At 48.1% G+C, this 19,446-nt stretch overlaps 1 protein-coding gene across 2 annotated transcripts in view; it reads right to left on the bottom strand.

Annotated features, from left to right (window-relative positions):
- The window catches only part of IFNAR1 (interferon alpha and beta receptor subunit 1), a 74,658-nt gene extending 55,457 nt beyond the window's left edge, over positions 1 to 19,201 (bottom strand). For both annotated transcript variants that reach the window (XM_075332977.1, XM_075332979.1), the window contains exons 1-2: positions 19,070 to 19,201; positions 4,241 to 4,361 (exon numbers count right to left, since the gene is read on the bottom strand). In XM_075332977.1, the coding sequence (XP_075189092.1) occupies positions 4,241 to 4,361; positions 19,070 to 19,130 (182 nt within the window). In that variant the 5' untranslated portion in view covers positions 19,131 to 19,201. The remainder of the gene's footprint in view (positions 1 to 4,240; positions 4,362 to 19,069) is intronic.
- Between the last annotated feature and the right edge of the window lie 245 nt (positions 19,202 to 19,446).

Genomic DNA, 19,446 nt, shown 5'->3' with positions numbered 1-19,446 from the left:
CGGGTGTGTATCTGCAGGTCCTCGCGTTCCACAATGTCTTGTTCGGGGGTGTGGTAAGTATGATTGCGCGGTTTGTCTTCTCTCTTTAGGGGGTGTCTGCTTTCTATAATGAAGCGTCCTTCATTATTATTTAACTATTTTAGCTGTATGGACACTTCATTATTGAACTGCGACTAGGGCTTATTTTCGGGGTAGGACTTATATTTAAACCTTGGGTCGGAAATTCCTGCTAGGGCTTAAATTTGGATAAATAGGGTAAGAAAAATGGAAGAAGAGGGGGATAGTGGATGAGTGCCATGAGAAGTACAAGTTCTTCTCAATAAATTAGAATATCATGAAAAAATTCATTTATTTCAGTAATTCAATAGAAAAAGGGAAATGCCTATATTATATAGAGTCATTACACACAGAGGGATCTATTTCTATATATTATATAGTCATTACACACAGAGGGATCTATTCCGATATATTATATAGTCATTACACACAGAGGGATCTATTCCTATACATTATATAGAGTCATTACACACAGAGGGATCTATTCCTATACATGATATAGAGTCATTACACACAGAGGGATCTATTCCTATATATTATATAGAGTCATTACACACAGAGGGATCTATTCCTATATATTATATAGAGTCATTACACACAGAGGGATCTGGTTCACGTGTTTATTTCTGTTAATGTTGATGATTATGGCTTACAGCCAATAAAAACCCAAAAGTCATTATCTCAGAAAATTAGAATAATTACCACAAAACACCTACAAATGCATCCTAAGCATTTAAAATGGTGCCTTAAGCGGGCTTTACACGCTACGAGATTGCTACAGCGATCTCGTTGGGGTCACAGATTTTGTGATGCACATCCGGCCGCTGTAGCGATCTCGTTGTGTGTGACTCCTAGGAGCGATTTTGGATCGTTGCAAAAACGTCCAAAATCGCTCCTCGTTGATATGGGGGTCAATTCTCAAATATCGCTGCTGTCGCGTGGGCGAAGTTGTTACTCGTCCCTACGGCAGCACACATCGCTACGTGCGACACTGCAGGAACAAGGAACCTCTCCTTACCTGCCACACGCCAGCAATGAGGAAGGAAGGAGGTGGGCGGGATGTTCGTCCCGCTCATCTCCGCCCCTCTGCTTTGATTGGCCGGCCGCTTAGTGACGTCACGGTGACGTCGCTGTGATGCCGAACGTCCCTTTCCCTTGAAGGACGGATTGTTCGGCAGTCACAGCGACGACGACGACCAGGTAAATGCGTGTGACGCTGCCGTAGTGATAATGTTCGCTGCGGCAGCGATCACCAAATATCGGCATAACGATAGGGGCGGGTGCTATCACGCTCGCCATCGCTAGCATCGGCTAGCGATGTCGCAGCGTGTAAAGCCCGCTTTAGTCTGGTTCTGTAGGGCTACACAATCATGGGGAAGACTGCTGACTTGACAGATGTTCAGAAGGCAGTCATTGACACACTCCACAAGGAGGGTAAGCCACAAAAAGTCATTGCTAAAGAAGCTGTCTGTTTACAGAGTGCTTTATCCAAGCATATTAATGGTAAGATGAGTGGAAGGAAAAAGTGTGGTAGAAAAAGGTGCACAGCAACCGGGCTAACCGCAGCATTTATAGGATTATTAAGAAAAGGCCATTCAAAAATTTGGAGCAGATTCACAAGAAGTGGACGCTGCTGGAGTCAGTGCTTCAAGAGCCACCACACACAAACGTATCCAGGACATGGGCTACAAGTGTCGCATTCCTTGTGTCAGGCCACATGACCAATAGACAACACCAGAAGCGTCTTACCTGGGCCAAGGAGAAAAAGAACTGGACTGTTCTCAGTGTCCAAGGTGATGTTTTCAGATAAAAGTACATTTTGCATTTCATTTGGAAATCGCGGTCCCAGAGTCTGGAGGAAGAGTGGAGAGGCCACAATCCAAGCTGCTGAGGTCTAGTGTCAAGTCTCCACAATCAGTGATGGTTTGTGGAGCCATGTCATCTGCTGGTGTAGCTCCACTGTGTTTTATCAAGACCAAAGTCAGCGCAGCCGTCTACCAGGAAATTTTAGAGCACTTCATGCTTCCCTCTGCCAACAAGCTTTTTGGAGATGAAAATGTCATTTTCCAGCAGGACTTGGCCTCTGTCCACACTGCCAAAAGTACCAATACCTGGTTTACTAACCACAGTATCACTGAGCTTGATTGGCAGCAAACTCTACTGACCTAAACCCCATAGAGAATCTGAGACACCAGAGCCAACAATGCAGACGAGCTGAAGGCTGATGTCAAAGCAACCTGGGCTTCCATAACACCTCAGCAGTGCCACAGGCTGATGTCCTCCATGCCACATTGCCGCATTGATGCAGTAATTCATGCAAAAGGACCCGACCAAGTATTGAGGCATTTACTGTACAGACTTTTCAGGAGGCGCCAACATTTGAGTGTAAAGTCATTTTTTTAGTTGGTCTTATATAATATTCTAATTTTCTGAGATAATGACTTCTGGGTTTTTATTGGCTGTAAGCCACAATCATCAACATTAACAGAAATAAACATGTGAAATAGATCACTGTGTGTGTAATGACTATATAATATATAGGAATAGATCCCTCTGTGTGTAATGACTATATAATATATAGGAATAGATCCCTCTGTGTGTAATGACTCTATATAATATATAGGAATAGATCCCTCTGTGTGTAATGACTCTACATAATATATAGGTATAGATCCCTCTGTGTGTAATGACTCTATATAATATATAGGAATAGATCCCTCTGTGTGTAACGACTCTACATAATATATAGGTATAGATCCCTCTGTGTGTAATGACTCTATATAATATATAGGAATAGATCCCTCTGTGTGTAACGACTCTACATAATATATAGGTATAGATCCCTCTGTGTGTAATGACTCTATATAATATATAGGAATAGATCCCTCTGTATGTAATGACTATATAATATATAGGAATAGATCCCTCTGTGTGTAATGACTCTATATAATATATAGAAATAGATCACTCTGTGTGTAATGACTCTATATAATATATGCGTTTCCCTTTTTGTATTGAATTACTGAAATAAATTAACTTTTTGATGATATTCTAATTTATTGAGATTCACTTGTAGTCTCAATTATTAAAGGAAACCTGTCAGCTCCCTTATGGCCTCCAACCCAGCAGCATTCACATTTGCAGGTCAAAAATTCTCTTCTAAACCAGTAGGATACGTCGTGCACCCCGGCTTCAGAAGAAGGACAAAGATAGCCGAAAAGGAAGGCGCCGATACCGGAGAATGGAGACACCCATCCGACTAGCCCGCACCGCCCCTTAAGCGGTATTTACACGTTACGATTTTGCTACAGCGATCTCGGGGTCATGGAATTTGTGACGCACATCCGGCCGCTGTAGCGATCTCGTAGTGTGTGACTCCAAGGAGCGATTTTGGATCGTTGCAAAAACGTCGAAAATCGCTCCTCGTTGACAAGGGGGTCCGCTCCCAATTATCGATACTGTCGCTTTGCCGTTGTTGTTCGTCGTTCCTGCGGCAGTGCACATCGCTGTGTGTGACCCCCGTAGGAACGAGGAACATCTCCTTACCTGCCGCCGGCCACAATGCGGAAGGAAGGAGATGGGCGGGATGTTCGTCCTGCTCATCTCCGCCCCTCCGCTTTCATTGGGCGGTTGCTTAGTGACGTCGCTGTGACGCCGAACGGACCGCCCCCTTAGAAAGGAGGCGGTACGCCGGTCACAGCGACGTTGCTATGCAGGTAAGTATGTGTGACGCGGGTGCGCGATTTTGTGCGCGACGGACAGCGATATGCCCGTTTCGCACAAACAATGGGGGCAGGTCGCATGCTAGCGATATCGGTACTGATGTCGTAGCGTGTAAAGCCACCCTTAGGTGAGTATTATAAAGTGATTTTTATGTTCTACACAGCGGCCTGGCCTCTTATATACAGGATGTGAGAATGCTGTATATAAGAGGCCACTGGTGGTGGCCGCAGCTTATAGGCCCCAAATCTGGAGACAGGTTCCCTTTAGTGATGAAGCTTAGTGCTCAGTTTGGTCAGTCCTTGTTCTCCCCTGATACGGTTGTTTATTAAAAAGGAGCCATGGCTTAGAAAAATTTAAAAAAAAAAAAAAAAAAAAAAAAAAAAGATTTTCACCCTTTTTTTTATCACCCAAAATGTTGACGCTCTTTACAGAACGGACAATTTACAGGTAAAGAACTTACTTCTTATAAACAGCTGAAAAGGTGACTTCTCTCTCCTCCTTCAGACACTCGTTTTCCCAGTCCAACATCACCGAAAAGCCATTGGGAACTTTTGCGATTGTGATTTCGATGGGTTTCAGGTCTGCAAAATAAGGGGGAGGGGTATTTTTTTTTAAGGTGGAAAGTTACCGTACTTCATTTTTTTTTGTTTGCTATGTATTGTATGTGTACACTGGATGAAAGAAAGATATAACGTGTGCTTCTAAATAACCAAGCGATAGAGAAGGTGAAACCGGTCGAGAAAGGCTGAAATTGATGGATAGATTTCTCCACCTACTGTATGTAACATGGAAACTGTCAACAAGCAGGTTACAGGCTGGTGGGGAACAATAAGTAAAGGGAGCGAGGCTTTGTGCATACTGGTGGTATCTTAGAAATATATATTTTCTAAGTAAATATATTACTAAAGGTGCTATTGACATGCATTTCTCACCAGTTGTCAGTAACAACCCATCCAGCCCACAAAGGCAACGAAATCAAACCATCGATGAACAGAATTTTAGTGATGTGTACATAAAAAATGTCTGGAAGGAATGAAGGCTCAGAGTTCATAGAAGGAGACGGGACCTTCAGGTTATGAAGAGTGTTTGTCTGGAAGAATGTCAAAATCCCACCTGAGCAATGCACGTAGCTAGTTGCTCCATACAGGAGGCGTCTTGAAGCTTCGTCACCAACAAAAGCTTTTATATGAAGTATTAAATAAATTTCTATAAGTGTGTTCAGTACTTTTTCCCTGTGTCATTACTATTATTACACATTCATTGACATCTATGGAAGGCTCAGAGCAAAGTTAACCTTCAGGATGGGAAGAGTGTTTGTGTGGAAGAATGGCCAAAATCACACCTGAGCAATGCACGTAGCTATTAGCTCCAAAGCTTTTATACGAAGTATTAAATACATTTCTATAAGTGTGTTCATTACTTTTTCCCTGAGTCATTATGATTATTACACATTTATGGACAGCTATGGTTTTGATTTCTTTGCCTGTGTGGATTGGATGGGTTGTTACCGACATCTGGTGAGAAATTCATGTCAATAGCACCTTTAGAAATTCCAATTATTAACATAAGAAACTATTTGGCCTTTAATTTTTAAAATTGTTGATGAAAAACAGGCACACAGATTAATGAGGCATAATTTTAGAAACCGGTCCCTGAACCCGGCTGTATAGTTGGCAGACACACAATTTAAGTTACTGTGCTTAGTAGTTTTCAAATGTGTATGGTCGCAGGGACCAGTCTGCGTGCCATGGCTCGTACCACCACCTATGAAATCCACCATACATCTCATTTTTTAGAAACACCCATCATGGGCCAATTCAAAACCTTACATCCCTGATCACTCAAGGTACTAAGTAGAAACATCCACAATCTGAGAATGCGAAGATGTGATGAATGTCCAGGGGCAGGTAACAACAGATGTGATAGGAGAAATATGAACGTTCTATGGAGAACTGTAACCTACAGTTAGTGCTCATAAAGTTCTATGGAGAACTGTACCCTACAGTTGGTGCTTATAAAGTTCTATGGAGACCTGTACCCTACAGTTGGTGCTTATAAAGTTCTATGGAGAACTGTACCGTACAGTTGGTGCTCATAAAGTTCTATGGAGAACTGTACCGTACAGTTGGTGCTCATAAAGTTCTATGGAGGACTGTACTCTACAGTTAGTGCTCATAAAGTTCTATGGAGAACTGTACCCTACAGTTGGTGCTCATAAAGTTCTATGGAGAACTGTACCCTACAGTTGGTGCTCAAAGTTCTATGGAGAACTGTACCCTACAGTTGGTGCTTATAAAGTTCTATGGAGAACTGTACCCTACAGTTGGTGCTCATAAAGTTCTATGGAGAACTGTACCCTACAGTTGGTGCTCATAAAGTTCTATGGAGAACTGTACCCTACAGTTGGTGCTCATAAAGTTCTATGGAGAACTGTACCCTACAGTTGGTGCTTATAAAGTTCTATGGAGAACTGTACCGTACAGTTGGTGCTCAAAGTTCTATGGAGGACTGTACCCTACAGTTGGTGCTCATAAAGTTCTATGGAGAACTGTACCCTACAGTTAGTGCTCATAAAGTTCTATGGGGAACTGTACCCTACAGTTGGTGCTCATAAAGTTCTATGGAGAACTGTACCCTACAGTTGGTGCTCATAAAGTTCTATGGAGAACTGTACCCTACAGTTGGTGCTCATAAAGTTCTATGGAGAACTGTACCCTACAGTTGGTGCTCATAACGTTCTATGGAGAACTGTACCGTACAGTTGGTGCTCATAAAGTTCTATGGAGGACTGTACCTTACAATTGGTGCTCAAAGTTCTAGGGAGAACTGTACCCTACAGTTGGTGCTCATAAAGTTCTATGGAGAACTGTACCCTACAGTTGGTGCTCATAAAGTTCTATGGAGAACTGTACCCTACAGTTGGTGCTCATAAAGCTCTATGGAGAACTGTACCCTACAGTTAGTGCTCATAAAGTTCTATGGAGAACTGTACCCTACAGTTGGTGCTCATAAAGCTCTATGGAGAACAGTACTCTACAGTTGGTGGTCAAAATTCTAAAGAAACCTGTACCTATCGTTTCAGGAGAACCTGTAGCAGGATGTTTGGGTAGCAGAGCTGAGTATGTCAGAAGTAGGTTTCCTTCCAGTCCTATGTTAAAAGTCGCAGGTAATGAATTGTGGCGTCACAGTTTTACATAGGACTGCAGGAACATTTACTGTATTCGAAAGCACAACCTAATAATAATATTAATGCATTTTCTGTTGTGGCTCCAATAGACAAGTGCAAGAGAAGGGAAATGTGCAAAATCGTTAATGAAACCCAAGTGGAAAAATAATGTTTATACCCCGAGCAAGTCTGGAAAAAATAAAAGAAAAAATAATAATTGTCCCCAAAAGTCCAAAAGGTGGAGAACCCCTTTAAGTGACGACAGTTAGGTTTGTGCCTTATAGCAATTTCTGACAATTCTGGGCAAATATCCGATTGTGCTCGGCCGACGGCCGTTATCTTCCTATGTAGCCATAGCACAGAAACCACAGAAGTGAAAGGAAAACGGAACCGGCAGGACTCAGAGGGGAATTCCACCAGTTCTGCGAAGTCACAGGATCCGAGCCAAAGAGACGACTCAGAGGCCGGGACCAAGAAGAGGACGACGCTCAGCTCTGCCATTGTTATTATGCCACCTGTTCTACATTCTGTTTAGGGATTTTTTTTTCTCCACAGTCGACTTACCTGTATGAAAAGAAAAAAAAAAATTCTCCAACATCTTCTATGAACTAGTCTGTACAAAACAGACTGTACACGATTTGCATTGGCGTGCTGTCTGACTTTTTTTTCCCCAAGGACCCATAGACCATAGAGTTTTACTTTTGAATGAAACCATTACTTTTACCATATCATGTACTGGAAAAAAGGAAATAAATTCCAAGTACGGTCAAATTGGGGAAAAAAAAAGTGCAACTGCACAATAGTGTTTGGGATATTTTATTCACAGTGTTCACTATATGGTAAAACCGATATGTCGGTGTGATGCATCAGGTCGGTACGAGTTCGTAGACACCAAACATGTATACATTTACTGGGCAGCACAGTGGCTCAGTGGTTAGCACTGTACGGTGGCTCAGTGGTTAGCACTGTGTCTTGCAGCGCTGGGGTCCTGGGTTCAAATCCCACCAAGGACACCATCTGCAAGGAGTTTGTCTGTTCTCCCCGCGTTTGCGTGGGTTTCCTTCGGGTTCCCCGGTTTCCTCCCACACTCCAGAAACAAACTGATAGGGAATTTAGATTGTGAGCCCCAATGGGGACAGTGTTGCCAATGTATGTAAAGCGCTGTGGAATGAATAGCGCTATATAAATGAATAAATATACTATTACTTTTATCTAAGGGGTGGAAAAAAAAAATCCGAATTTTGTCCGAAAAATGAGTAACACCATTTTCCAAGACCTGTAGCTTTCTCATTTTTTGGCATCTGTGCCTCAGTGACTGCTTATTTTTTTGCGTCTTGAGCTGGCTTTTTTTTTAATTATACAATTTTTGTCCAGATGCTACATATTGATCACCTGTTATTGAATTTTAAAAAACTTTTGCGGTGACAAAAAAACCCCAAAAAACTTAATTTTGACGTCTGAAATTTTTCTCTCACCACACCATGTACCAATCAGATTAATTGATTTTATATTTTGATAGATCGGGCATTTCTAAAAGCAGCGATACCAAATGTATGTATGTATATATAAAAACATTTATTTATAATATATTTAATTTTTTTAACATCAAAGGGGTGATTTGAACTTTTAGGGTTTTTTTTAAAAAAACTTTTTTTTTTTACATTTTTTGTTTATTTTACTAGTCCCCCTAGGGGACTTTATCACTGCACAGTCCAATCGCCTGTTCATTTCTGCTGATCTGAGCAGCATCGCTCCGCTCAGCAGAAATGCTGATTTTGTGTGATTGCCAGCGCTCGGTCAGCTCTCACAGGAGGTTTGTCACGGTAGTGTCAGGGGTCATCAGCTGATCCCCGTGATCACTTCATGGACAACCGATGGCGGCACGGAACAGCGCGATCCCCACTGCAGCCATTTAAATTGCGCTGCCAGTATTTGACAGAGCAATCTAAGGGGCTAACAGGAGCGGGCAGATGTCCTATCCACCTGCACCTGTTAGCCACATGTCTACTGATCAGGTCAGCAGACATGTGCGGGGATTACTGCCGGAGCCCGCGTTTACCTGTAGGACACGACCAATGACGTACGAATAAGTCATTGGTGGATCAATATCGGACAAGTCTCCGCAATGTTGCACGATACAGGTTTCTAGGTATGAGCTCTACCCATAAAAAACATGGATAGGGCTTGAATGTAAAAAAAAAAGTCCTCAATGCTGATGGCTATCTAGTGCATGTGGATAAAGCTTATACAGAGTGCCAGTCACACAGATACGTGTAGTGCACAGTGTCTGCCTTACAGCCCATCGATCACACCCATACTATCAGCTCAGGCGGGCTGCTCAGCACTTTGCAAGTGCTCCCCAGAAGGACAGACGCCACAATCCCCCCTCCAACACTACAGGGTCAGGACTGCATAGATGAAAAAAATAATGAAAAACGGATTGATATTTTGTCCAAAATACACAAGCTCTCAACCCATGCTAATGTTCCTCATTCTATTATAAGTTAGGAAAAAGAAAATCTAACAGTGATTTTGATAAAGATCAAGATGCTGAAACACAAGATAAAATGAAAATAAACAATTCTTGCTTCTTTTAACGGCCTTCAGCTCGATTTTGAGCCATGGTGAATAATGGATGAATACTAGGCAGTAAAATTGATCTTGTGCATTAGATAAGTCCGCCAGGGACTCACTCCTCCGCCTAGGTAGGTCCGCCAGGGACTCACTCCTCCGCCTAGGTAGGTCCGCCAGGGACTCACTCCTCCGCCTAGGTAGGTCCGCCAGGGACTCACTCCTCCGCCTAGGTAGGTCCGCCAGGGACTCACTCCTCCGCCTAGGTAGGTCCGCCAGGGACTCACTCCTCCGCCTAGGTAGGTCCACCAGGGACTCACTCCTCCGCCTAGGTAGGTCCACCAGGGACTCACTCCTCCGCCTAGGTAGGTCCACCAGGGACTCACTCCTCCGCCTAGGCAGGTCCACCAGGGACTCACTCCTCCGCCTAGGCAGGTCCACCAGGGACTCACTCCTCCGCCTAGGCAGGTCCACCAGGGACTCACTCCTCCGCCTAGGCAGGTCCACCAGGGACTCACTCCTCCGCCTAGGCAGGTCCACCAGGGACTCCTTCTCCACCATGATCTTGATAATATCAAGCCATCGGGTTGCTGGTCTTCCTATTCTCTTTGTTCGGCCTAAGACACACGGCATGAAAATCGGAGCGAGTGGAATGCGATAAAACATCACATTCCACTCGGACCAATATTAGCCTACGTGTCAGCGCACAAGCAATTATTTTCTCAGCTCTAATGGGACCGAGAAAACAATCGCAGCATGCTGCAGGTGCAATGCGATCCTCTTTCTCTCTCAACCATTCAAGTCTATGGGGCGAGAGAAACCGCACTGCACTCACATTACACTGGTGTACTGCGAGTGCCGGGCGAGAATGGCAATAGCCAGCAATGGAGGAGATAAATCCCTCCCTCCCTTCCTCAGTGCCGGCCCGCCCCCCACAGCTGAGGTCCGATCGCACATTTCCCCCCCGTGATGTCCTTCTCCAGTGATTGCTTCTCTTATGATATGTCCAAAGTAGGCAAGTTTTGCTTGGTGGTCCTTGCTTTTAATGACGTCTGGCTTGTTTTGTTCTTCTTACCATCCATGGTATTGATAACATCCTTCACCAGCACCACATTTCAAAGGCATTGATTCTTCTTCTGTCTTGTTTCTTTATTGTCCAGGTTTCGCATCCATACGTGACTACAGATAAGACCAGACTATGTATGAGCCGAGACCAGACTATGTATGAGCCGGGTCTACGTCACCAGTGAAATGTTCCTCGATTTAAAGACCTCGTCCGGTGACTTCATTGTTGATTTGCCCAAAAGCTTTTCTCCTATTGACTTTCGGTGTTGTAAAATAAACAATAGCAGGTAATATAGTTAGGCAGTGTCCCTGAAGTGAATATTATTGGTTGATAATATTATAAACAATGTTATAAACAATATTTGGTAGTGTATCTCCTCAGGATTGAATAGGTGCAAACCGGGGATAAAATACTAATTGTTCTGAGTGCTTTCAGACTAGTGCCTAGCGGGTAGTATAGCAGACTCTATAGGTAGACTTGATGGGGTTTCCTTAGGATAGGTCATCAATATCTGATCAGCCGGGGTCCGAACACCCGGCACCTCCACCGATCAGCTGTTTTCACTGGTGGCAGCAGCAGCAGGAGGACGGAAATGCTCAGGTCCGGAGTTGCTTAGTCTTCTGATAGAGACCACGGCCGGTTACTGCACATTTGCCTCTTATTGATAGGAATGGGAGGCAGATGTGCAGTAACCGGCCGTGGTCAGTGGTCAGGTCTGGAACTGAGCACTTTCGGCCTTCTGCTGCCGCTGCCAGCACCACGAACAGCTCAATGGCAGTGGTGCCGGGTGTCGGACCCCGGTCAATCAGATATTGATGACCTATCCTAAGGAATGGCCATCAGTATAGTAGTAGTGGACGACCCCTTTAAGTATAATACATGATGAAGGTACAGTGCGCCGGTATTGGGAGGCGAGCTTAGAGTTATATAAACTTTGAGGTAAAATATACCAGTATAAACCCCCCAGCGCACTAGTGTGTAAACATGTAACACATTCATCAGGATATATATAAACCTGGCAGTGGAAGTTGAAAATTAATATCGTTGGTATAAGGAGTTCTTAGATAAAGTCATTAGAGCGCGGCTTGGCTGCAGGGTCCATATAGATAAAAGCCTCGTACAGTCACAGAGAGGAGTAGTGATGGGCGGACCTGGACTAGAAAAGTCTGGATCCGTGCGGGTTCCAAAAAAAAAACAAAAACCTGAGCACCGACCCCGGCCCAAAGTTCCCAGTGAACTCCAGGTAACAATCCAGGCCTGGCCACCAAGAAAAAAAAAAAAATCAAAAGGAAACAAGAATAAAGCAAGCGCTTCATACTTACCGGTCTCTGCGCGGCTGTCACTCTGCTTCTGGGACCGCTCACTATACTTCAAGGGCCAATGCTTGGGTCTCCCCAGTCTTAGAATAGTAGCCCCCAGCTGTCAGCTTTATCATGGCTGGGTATTAAAGTTGGGGGGGGGTGGATCATACGCTGGTTTTTAAAAATTATTGAAATAATTAAAAATAAAAAGCCGCATACGGTTCCTCATATTTTGATACACAGCCAAGATAAGTGCACAGCCGGGGGTTGCAGCCTGTAGCTGTATGCTTTATCTGAGCTGGGTATCATAATAAGGGGGCACCCTATGCCAATTGTTTTATTTATTTTTACAGTAGTATAGACACAAACACAGCGCCTCTGAGTGAAAGCAGTCAGACACGCAGTCACAGAGGGTGGGGGTAACGTCTGACAGCAACCAATCACAGACAACAGGACTGCCAGTGGGCGGGGGAAGCAGTGAATATGTATGAGTGATAATGAGCAGCCCAGGAAGTAGCGTTGAAGCCGCACGGCGACTGGTAAGTATAAAGCGCCTTCTCTAATCCCTCTATCCCTTCTACCACCATTCTCAAGCTCCTGATTCGGGTCCCCATAGACTTATATGGGAACCAACGTTCGGCCAGATATCCGGGATCAACCGTTTTGTTTGTTTTTTTTTTTAAATCTGGTTGGACCCGCCGACCCCGGGTATCTATAGAGGAAACAGTGTGTCTTGCCGTGCTATCACCAATACACGGATAAGATAAAAATTATTCCGTGTCTTTATTAGATTGCCAGGTTGAAGTCAACGCGTTTCGGAGGTTGCAGCCCTCTTCCTCAGGACTTCAAGCAATGACAAAGATTCTTTGGCGTTGCTTGAAGTCCTGAAGAAGGGGGCTGCAACCTCCGAAACGCATTGACTTCAACCTGGCAATCTAATAAAGACATGGAATCATTTTTATCTTATCCATGTATTGGTGATAGCGCAGCGAGACACCTGGTTTCCTCTAAACATATCTGCCTGAATTCTTCGGGGCTGCAGCTACTTCACCTCTGTACTATGCTATTATAGCAGTTGTGACTGACACAACCCCTATGGGTGAGTCTACCTAATTTTAATTTTTCTTGGCGTTTTATCTGGTAAGACCCTATTACGCTATTTTTCCACAGCCCTATGCTCCTGATCCCGGCTATCTGCGAGTCCACCCACCACTGATCAGGAGATGAAGTGAGTGGTTGTAATGCATATTCTGTAATGACCTTTTTGGATTTACGTCATCTTTGGCAATTTGCTTATGGTGTTTTAATTGCATTTTACAAGGTGGGAAAAACAGAAGACAAAAAATAAATCCGTTTTGAAACTTTTGATAAATCTTGGTTGAGGTGTTTTACGAGTACATCATAGAAAACAAATTTTGTGTACGACCCATATCTATCTATATATATAATTGCCTTATTCTGTCTGTCTGTCTGTCTGTCTGTCTGTCATGCTCCAAAATTGTGTCCTTACGGTGACACAAAGCTGATTGGCCGCTGGGCTCGCCATGGCCCCGCCCCCCCACACGGATTGGCCGCTCGCCCAGGCTGCGCCCCCACACGGATTGGCCAGCCGCTCGCCCAGGCTCCGCCCCCCCCACAGATTGGCCTCTCGCCCCGGCACCCTGCAGGCATTGGCAATTCAGCCACGCCACGCCCCGCCCCCCTCACGCAATGCACGTTAGCTCTGGCCCCACCCCCTCCCTCCCCCCGCGCATTTCTCTAACTGACACGGCTGTCACGGAGGTGAGTACGGTACTCCCTATCCCCCCCCAACCCCCCCCCCCCCCCCGGCCCCCGCTCCCAAAGAAGTGGTGTGGATACTCGCATGGTTACAAGCGCTGTCACGGAGGTGAGTACTGTACTCCCTCCCCCTCCCCCGGCCCCCGCTCCCACGGCAGTGGTGGGAGTGGTGTGGATACGTTGGTAACCATGCTCGCATGGTTACAAGCCCATCAAGGTCCTGCTGCGCCGGAAGGTCCACACGCACACACACAAACATACACACACATCAGATCACACTCACACTCACTCTCATACACACCTCACACACACCTCACATCGCATCCACATACTCACGACATCCTGGGATATCGCTTGCTTCTCGGCGGCGAAAATGTGCTGTTGTGATCTTCCAGGACCTGACGGAGGATCACATGGCCAGAAGCATGTGATATCCCCGGATGTTGTGAGTATGAGCGCGTAAGTGCGATATCGTCAGTGTCTGTGTGTGTGAGTGGATGCGATCGGGTGTGTGTGAGTGGATGCGATCGGGTGTGTGTGTGAGTGGATGCGATCGGGTGTGTGTGTGAGTGGATGCGATCGGGTGTGTGTGTGAGTGGATGCGATCGGGTGTGTGTGTGAGTGGATGCGATCGGGTGTGTGTGTGAGTGGATGCGATCGGGTGTGTGTGTGAGTAGATGCGATCGGGTGTGTGTGTGAGTGGATGCGATCGGGTGTGTGTGTGAGTGCATGCGATCGGGTGTGTGAGTGTCGGCAGAGGAGCAGGGCGTGCTGGAGGAGGCTGGGAGCAGAGAGGCTGATCATGGGGAAGAGGGAAATGCTGATGCTGAAGGAGGCTGGGATCGGAAGGCTGGGAAGAAGGAGGCTGGGAGGAGAGAGGCTGATCCTAGGGAAGGCTGGGGAGAGGAGGCTGATGCTGAGGGAGGCTGGAAGGAGAGAGGCTGATGCTGAGGGAGGCTGGGACGAGGGAGGCTGATGCTTAGGGAAGCTGATGCTGGAGGAGGCTGGAAGAACAGAGGCTGATGCTGGTAGAGGCTGATGCTTGGGGAAGCTGATGCTGGGGGAGACTGGGAGAGGAAGGCTGATGCTGAGGGAGGCTGGGAGGCGGAGGCTGGGAGGAAGGAGGCTGAGAGGAGAGAGGCTGATCCTTGGGAAGGCTGGGAAAGGGAGGCTGATGCTGAGGGAGGCTGGAAGGAGAGAGCCTGATGCTAGGGACAGAGACGCTGATGCTGGGAGGAGAGAGGCTGATGCTGCGGGCAGAGAGGCTGATGATGCGGGTAGAGAGGCTGATGCTGGCGCAGCATGGCGGATGGAGCACGTTTGGTAATGCGCAGCATGGCGGATGGAGCACGTTTGGGAGTGCGCAGCATGGCGGATGGAGTACGTTTGGGAGTGCGCAGCATAGCGGATGGAGCACGTTTGGGAGTGCGCAGCATGGCGGATGGAGCACGTTTGGGAGTGCGCAGCATGGCGGATGCAGCACGATGGCGAGTGCGGAGTATGGCGGATGGAGCATGTTTGGGAGTGCGCAGCATAGCGGATGGACCACGTTTGGGAGTGCGCAGCATGGCGGATGGAGCACGTTTGAGAGTGCGCAGCATGGGAGATGGAGCACGATGGGAGGTGCGCAGCATAGGGGATGGAGCACGATAGGGAGTGCACTGCATGGGGGATGGAGCACGATGGAGAGTGCCCAGCATGGCGGATGGAGCACGTTTGGGAGTGCGCGGCATGGCGGATGGAGCACGTTTGGGAGTGCGCGGCATGGCGGATGGAGCACGTTTGGGAGTGCGCAGCATGGATGATGGAGCACGATGGGGGGTGCGCAGCATAGGGGATAGAGCACGATGGGGAGTGCGCTGCATGGGGCATGGAGCACGATGGGGAGTGTGGAGTATGGCGGATGGAGCACGTTTGGGAGTGCGCAGCATGGTGGATGGAGCACATTTGGGAGTGCGCAGCATGGCGGATGGAGCACGTTTAGGAGTGCGCAGCATGGGAGATGGAGCACGATGGGGAGTGCGCAGCGTGGCGGATGGAGCACGATGGAGAGTGCGCAGCATGGGGAATGGAGCACGATGGGGAGTGCGCAGCATGGCGGATGGAGCACGTTTGGGAGTGCGCAGCATGGCGGATGGAGCACGTTTGGGAGTGCGCAGGATGGGAGATGTAGCACGATGGGGGGTGCGCAGCATAGGGGATGGAGCACGATGGAGAGTGCACACCTCCCCCCAACACACACACACGCGCGCGCGCGCACTGCACAACACACCACACACACACACTGGAAACCACAAACAACTGCCCTACACAGACACCCACACACAGACAACGCTGCACACACAAATATACGCACATACTGCACATATATATAACAAAAATCATACATGAACTACACAATACGTAAATTCTAGAATACCCGATGCGTAGAATCGGGCCACCTTCTAGTATATATATATATATATATATATATATATATATATATATATATATATATATACACACACACATTGAGATATATATATATTGAGATATATATATTGATATATATATATATATACATTGATATATATATATATATACATTGATATATATATATATATATATATATATCATTGAGAGATATATTATATATATATAGGATGTATTTAAATATAAAATAATATATTATATATGTGTATATTGCCGCATATACGTATGTACACACAATTTAGATATATATTTTTTTATTCTCAGGCTATACTGTATATTCCTAATGGTCTTTTTTTTTTTTCTTACTAGTATTTAGGCTTTGATTACATGTGGCATTTTTGTAGCTTTTTTCCGCAGCCAAACGCTACATCCTGTATAAAACCCAACTATTTGCTGCTTTTTTATTGCAATTTTCAGGATTTTAATCCAAAAATATAGTTTTTGCCTGTTGGTGAAACAATAAAGTCTTACAATGTGTGGTTCCCTCACCCTGTGTTGTCTGCCCCAGGGCCCAGCGCTTGGGACTCTGGACGCCCCCAAGGGGACCGCGCTTGGGACTCTGGACGCCCCCAAGGGGACCGCGCTTGGGACTCTGGACGCCCCCAAGGGGACCGCGCTTGGGACTCTGGACGCCCCCAAGGGGACCGCGCTTGGGACTCTGGACGCCCCCAAGGGGACCGCGCTTGGGACTCTGGACGCCCCCAAGGGGACCGCGCTTGGGACTCTGGACGCCCCCAAGGGGACCGCGCTTGGGACTCTGGACGCCCCCAAGGGGACCGCACTGCAAGTCCGGACGCCCCCAAGGGGACCGCGCTGCCACTACAGACGCCCCCAAGGGGACCGCGCTGCCACTACAGACGCCCCCAAGGGGACCGCGCTGCCACTACAGACGCCCCCAAGGGGACCGCGCTGCCACTACAGACGCCCCCAAGGGGACCGCGCTGCCACTACAGACGCCCCCAAGGGGACCGCGCTGCCACTACAGACGCCCCCAAGGGGACCGCGCTGCCACTACAGACGCCCCCAAGGGGACCGCGCTGCCACTACAGACGCCCCCAAGGGGACCGCGCTGCCACTACAGACGCCCCCAAGGGGACCGCGCTGCCACTACAGACGCCCCCAAGGGGACCGCGCTGCCACTACAGACGCCCCCAAGGGGACCGCGCTGCCACTACAGACGCCCCCAAGGGGACCGCGCTGCCACTACAGACGCCCCCAAGGGGACCGCGCTGCCACTACAGACGCCCCCAAGGGGACCGCGCTGCCACTACAGACGCCCCCAAGGGGACCGCGCTGCCACTACAGACGCCCCCAAGGGGACCGCGCTGCCACTACAGACGCCCCCAAGGGGACCGCGCTGCCACTACAGACGCCCCCAAGGGGACCGCGCTGCCACTACAGACGCCCCCAAGGGGACCGCGCTGCCACTACAGACGCCCCCAAGGGGACCGCGCTGCCACTACAGACGCCCCCAAGGGGACCGCGCTGCCACTACAGACGCCCCCAAGGGGACCGCGCTGCCACTACAGACGCCCCCAAGGGGACCGCGCTGCCACTACAGACGCCCCCAAGGGGACCGCGCTGCCACTACAGACGCCCCCAAGGGGACCGCGCTGCCACTACAGACGCCCCCAAGGGGACCGCGCTGCCACTACAGACGCCCCCCCAGGGGACCGCGCTGCCACTACAGACGCCCCCCCAGGGGACCGCGCTGCCACTACAGACGCCCCCCCCAGGGGACCGCGCTGCCACTACAGACGCCCCCAAGGGGACCGCGCTGCCACTACAGACGCCCCCAAGGGGACCGCGCTGCCACTACAGACGCCCCCCCCAGGGGACCGCGCTGCCACTACAGACGCCCCCCCAGGGGACCGCGCTGCCACTACAGACGCCCCCAAGGGGACCGCGCTGCCACTACAGACGCCCCCAAGGGGACCGCGCTGCCACTACAGACGCTCCCAAGGGGACCGCGCTGCCACTACAGACGCCCCCAAGGGGACCGCGCTGCCACTACAGACGCCCCCAAGGGGACCGCGCTGCCACTACAGGTGTCCCCAAGGGGACAGCGCTGCCACTATAGAAGCCCCCAAGGGGAGCGCACTGCAACTGCAGACGCCCCCCAGGGGACAGCACGCTGAGACTACGGACGCCCCCCAGGGGACAGCACTGCGACTATGGACGCCCCCAAGGGGACCGCGCTGCCACTACAGACGCCCCCCAGGGGACCATGCTGCGACTGCAGATGCCCCAACGGACTCTATACTGAACAACGTGCCTTCATTTCGGGAGACTCTCGCTCATTATAACCCTTTTTTTCTATCTGTTGATAGCCTGCAGTGCTTTTTTTTTGTTTTTTTCAAAATCAGAGGAATGTAATTGTTCTTGTTTTTGCAATTTTAACATAAGAGAAACTTGTAACTTCCCGCTGTAGGTTTTGGCGGAATATGGAATAATTCTATTTGCCGTGTGGCACGGGCTGGGATTGTGGACATTCAGTTCCATGCAGATATTTGTTATAATTGATAGAAAAAATGTGCGTGTTGTGGAAACGTACAGGGGGACGTCACATATGAATTCTTTCACCATCAATACAAAAGCCATAGAAACCCTGGAGAACATTTACTTAGCAACCAATGAGATTGCAGCTTTCATTTCATGAAGTCAAAGACAAGAATGCAAGCTGCAATGTGAGTGGTTGATATGTGGACAATCCAATTTTGCCATCTAACCAGCAACCAATGAGAATCCAGCTTTCATTTTATCAGGTCATAGAAAAGAATGTAAGCAGCGATGTAATTGGTTGATACAGGCAATGCAGTTTTGCTGTTGCACCGATGCTACTTTTGCACAGGTAGATGCTGCTAACGTGCAGGGACCGGCAGGAGTAGAATGGGCACAGTCCAGCAAACGACTCACATGCTCAGTGTGACTTACCATCCGACACGGCAGCCATCACACGCAGAATCAGCAGCAGAGTGACGAGCTGCCCCGCCATGTCCTCCCTCACACTCCTCGGATCTCCTCTGTGTGATGTACCAGCCTGTGGTTATTGCACTGTTCTTGCCTCATCCCTCCCACCTCAGCTGACTTCTCATATCAGGGCTGGCTCTTCCATAATAGGAAAAAATGTCTCCAAAATTCTTCACTGGCGGACATCTTATTGAAGTCCAAATCTCATTATATTCTATCGAAAGGACTTTAGGAAAATGGCCGCAAAGACGGGGACATAAGCTTTCAGATTCGTTCTGAGTCGGATTTGGTCTCTCACGTTTCAGGCATGAGGAAGAAGGAAGATTTTTGTAGTAAAATAT

The sequence above is a fragment of the Anomaloglossus baeobatrachus genome, chromosome 2, assembly GCF_048569485.1.
Source record: "Anomaloglossus baeobatrachus isolate aAnoBae1 chromosome 2, aAnoBae1.hap1, whole genome shotgun sequence".
Classification (NCBI taxonomy): domain Eukaryota; kingdom Metazoa; phylum Chordata; class Amphibia; order Anura; family Aromobatidae; genus Anomaloglossus; species Anomaloglossus baeobatrachus.
This window is presented reverse-complemented; position numbering and strand designations above follow the sequence as displayed.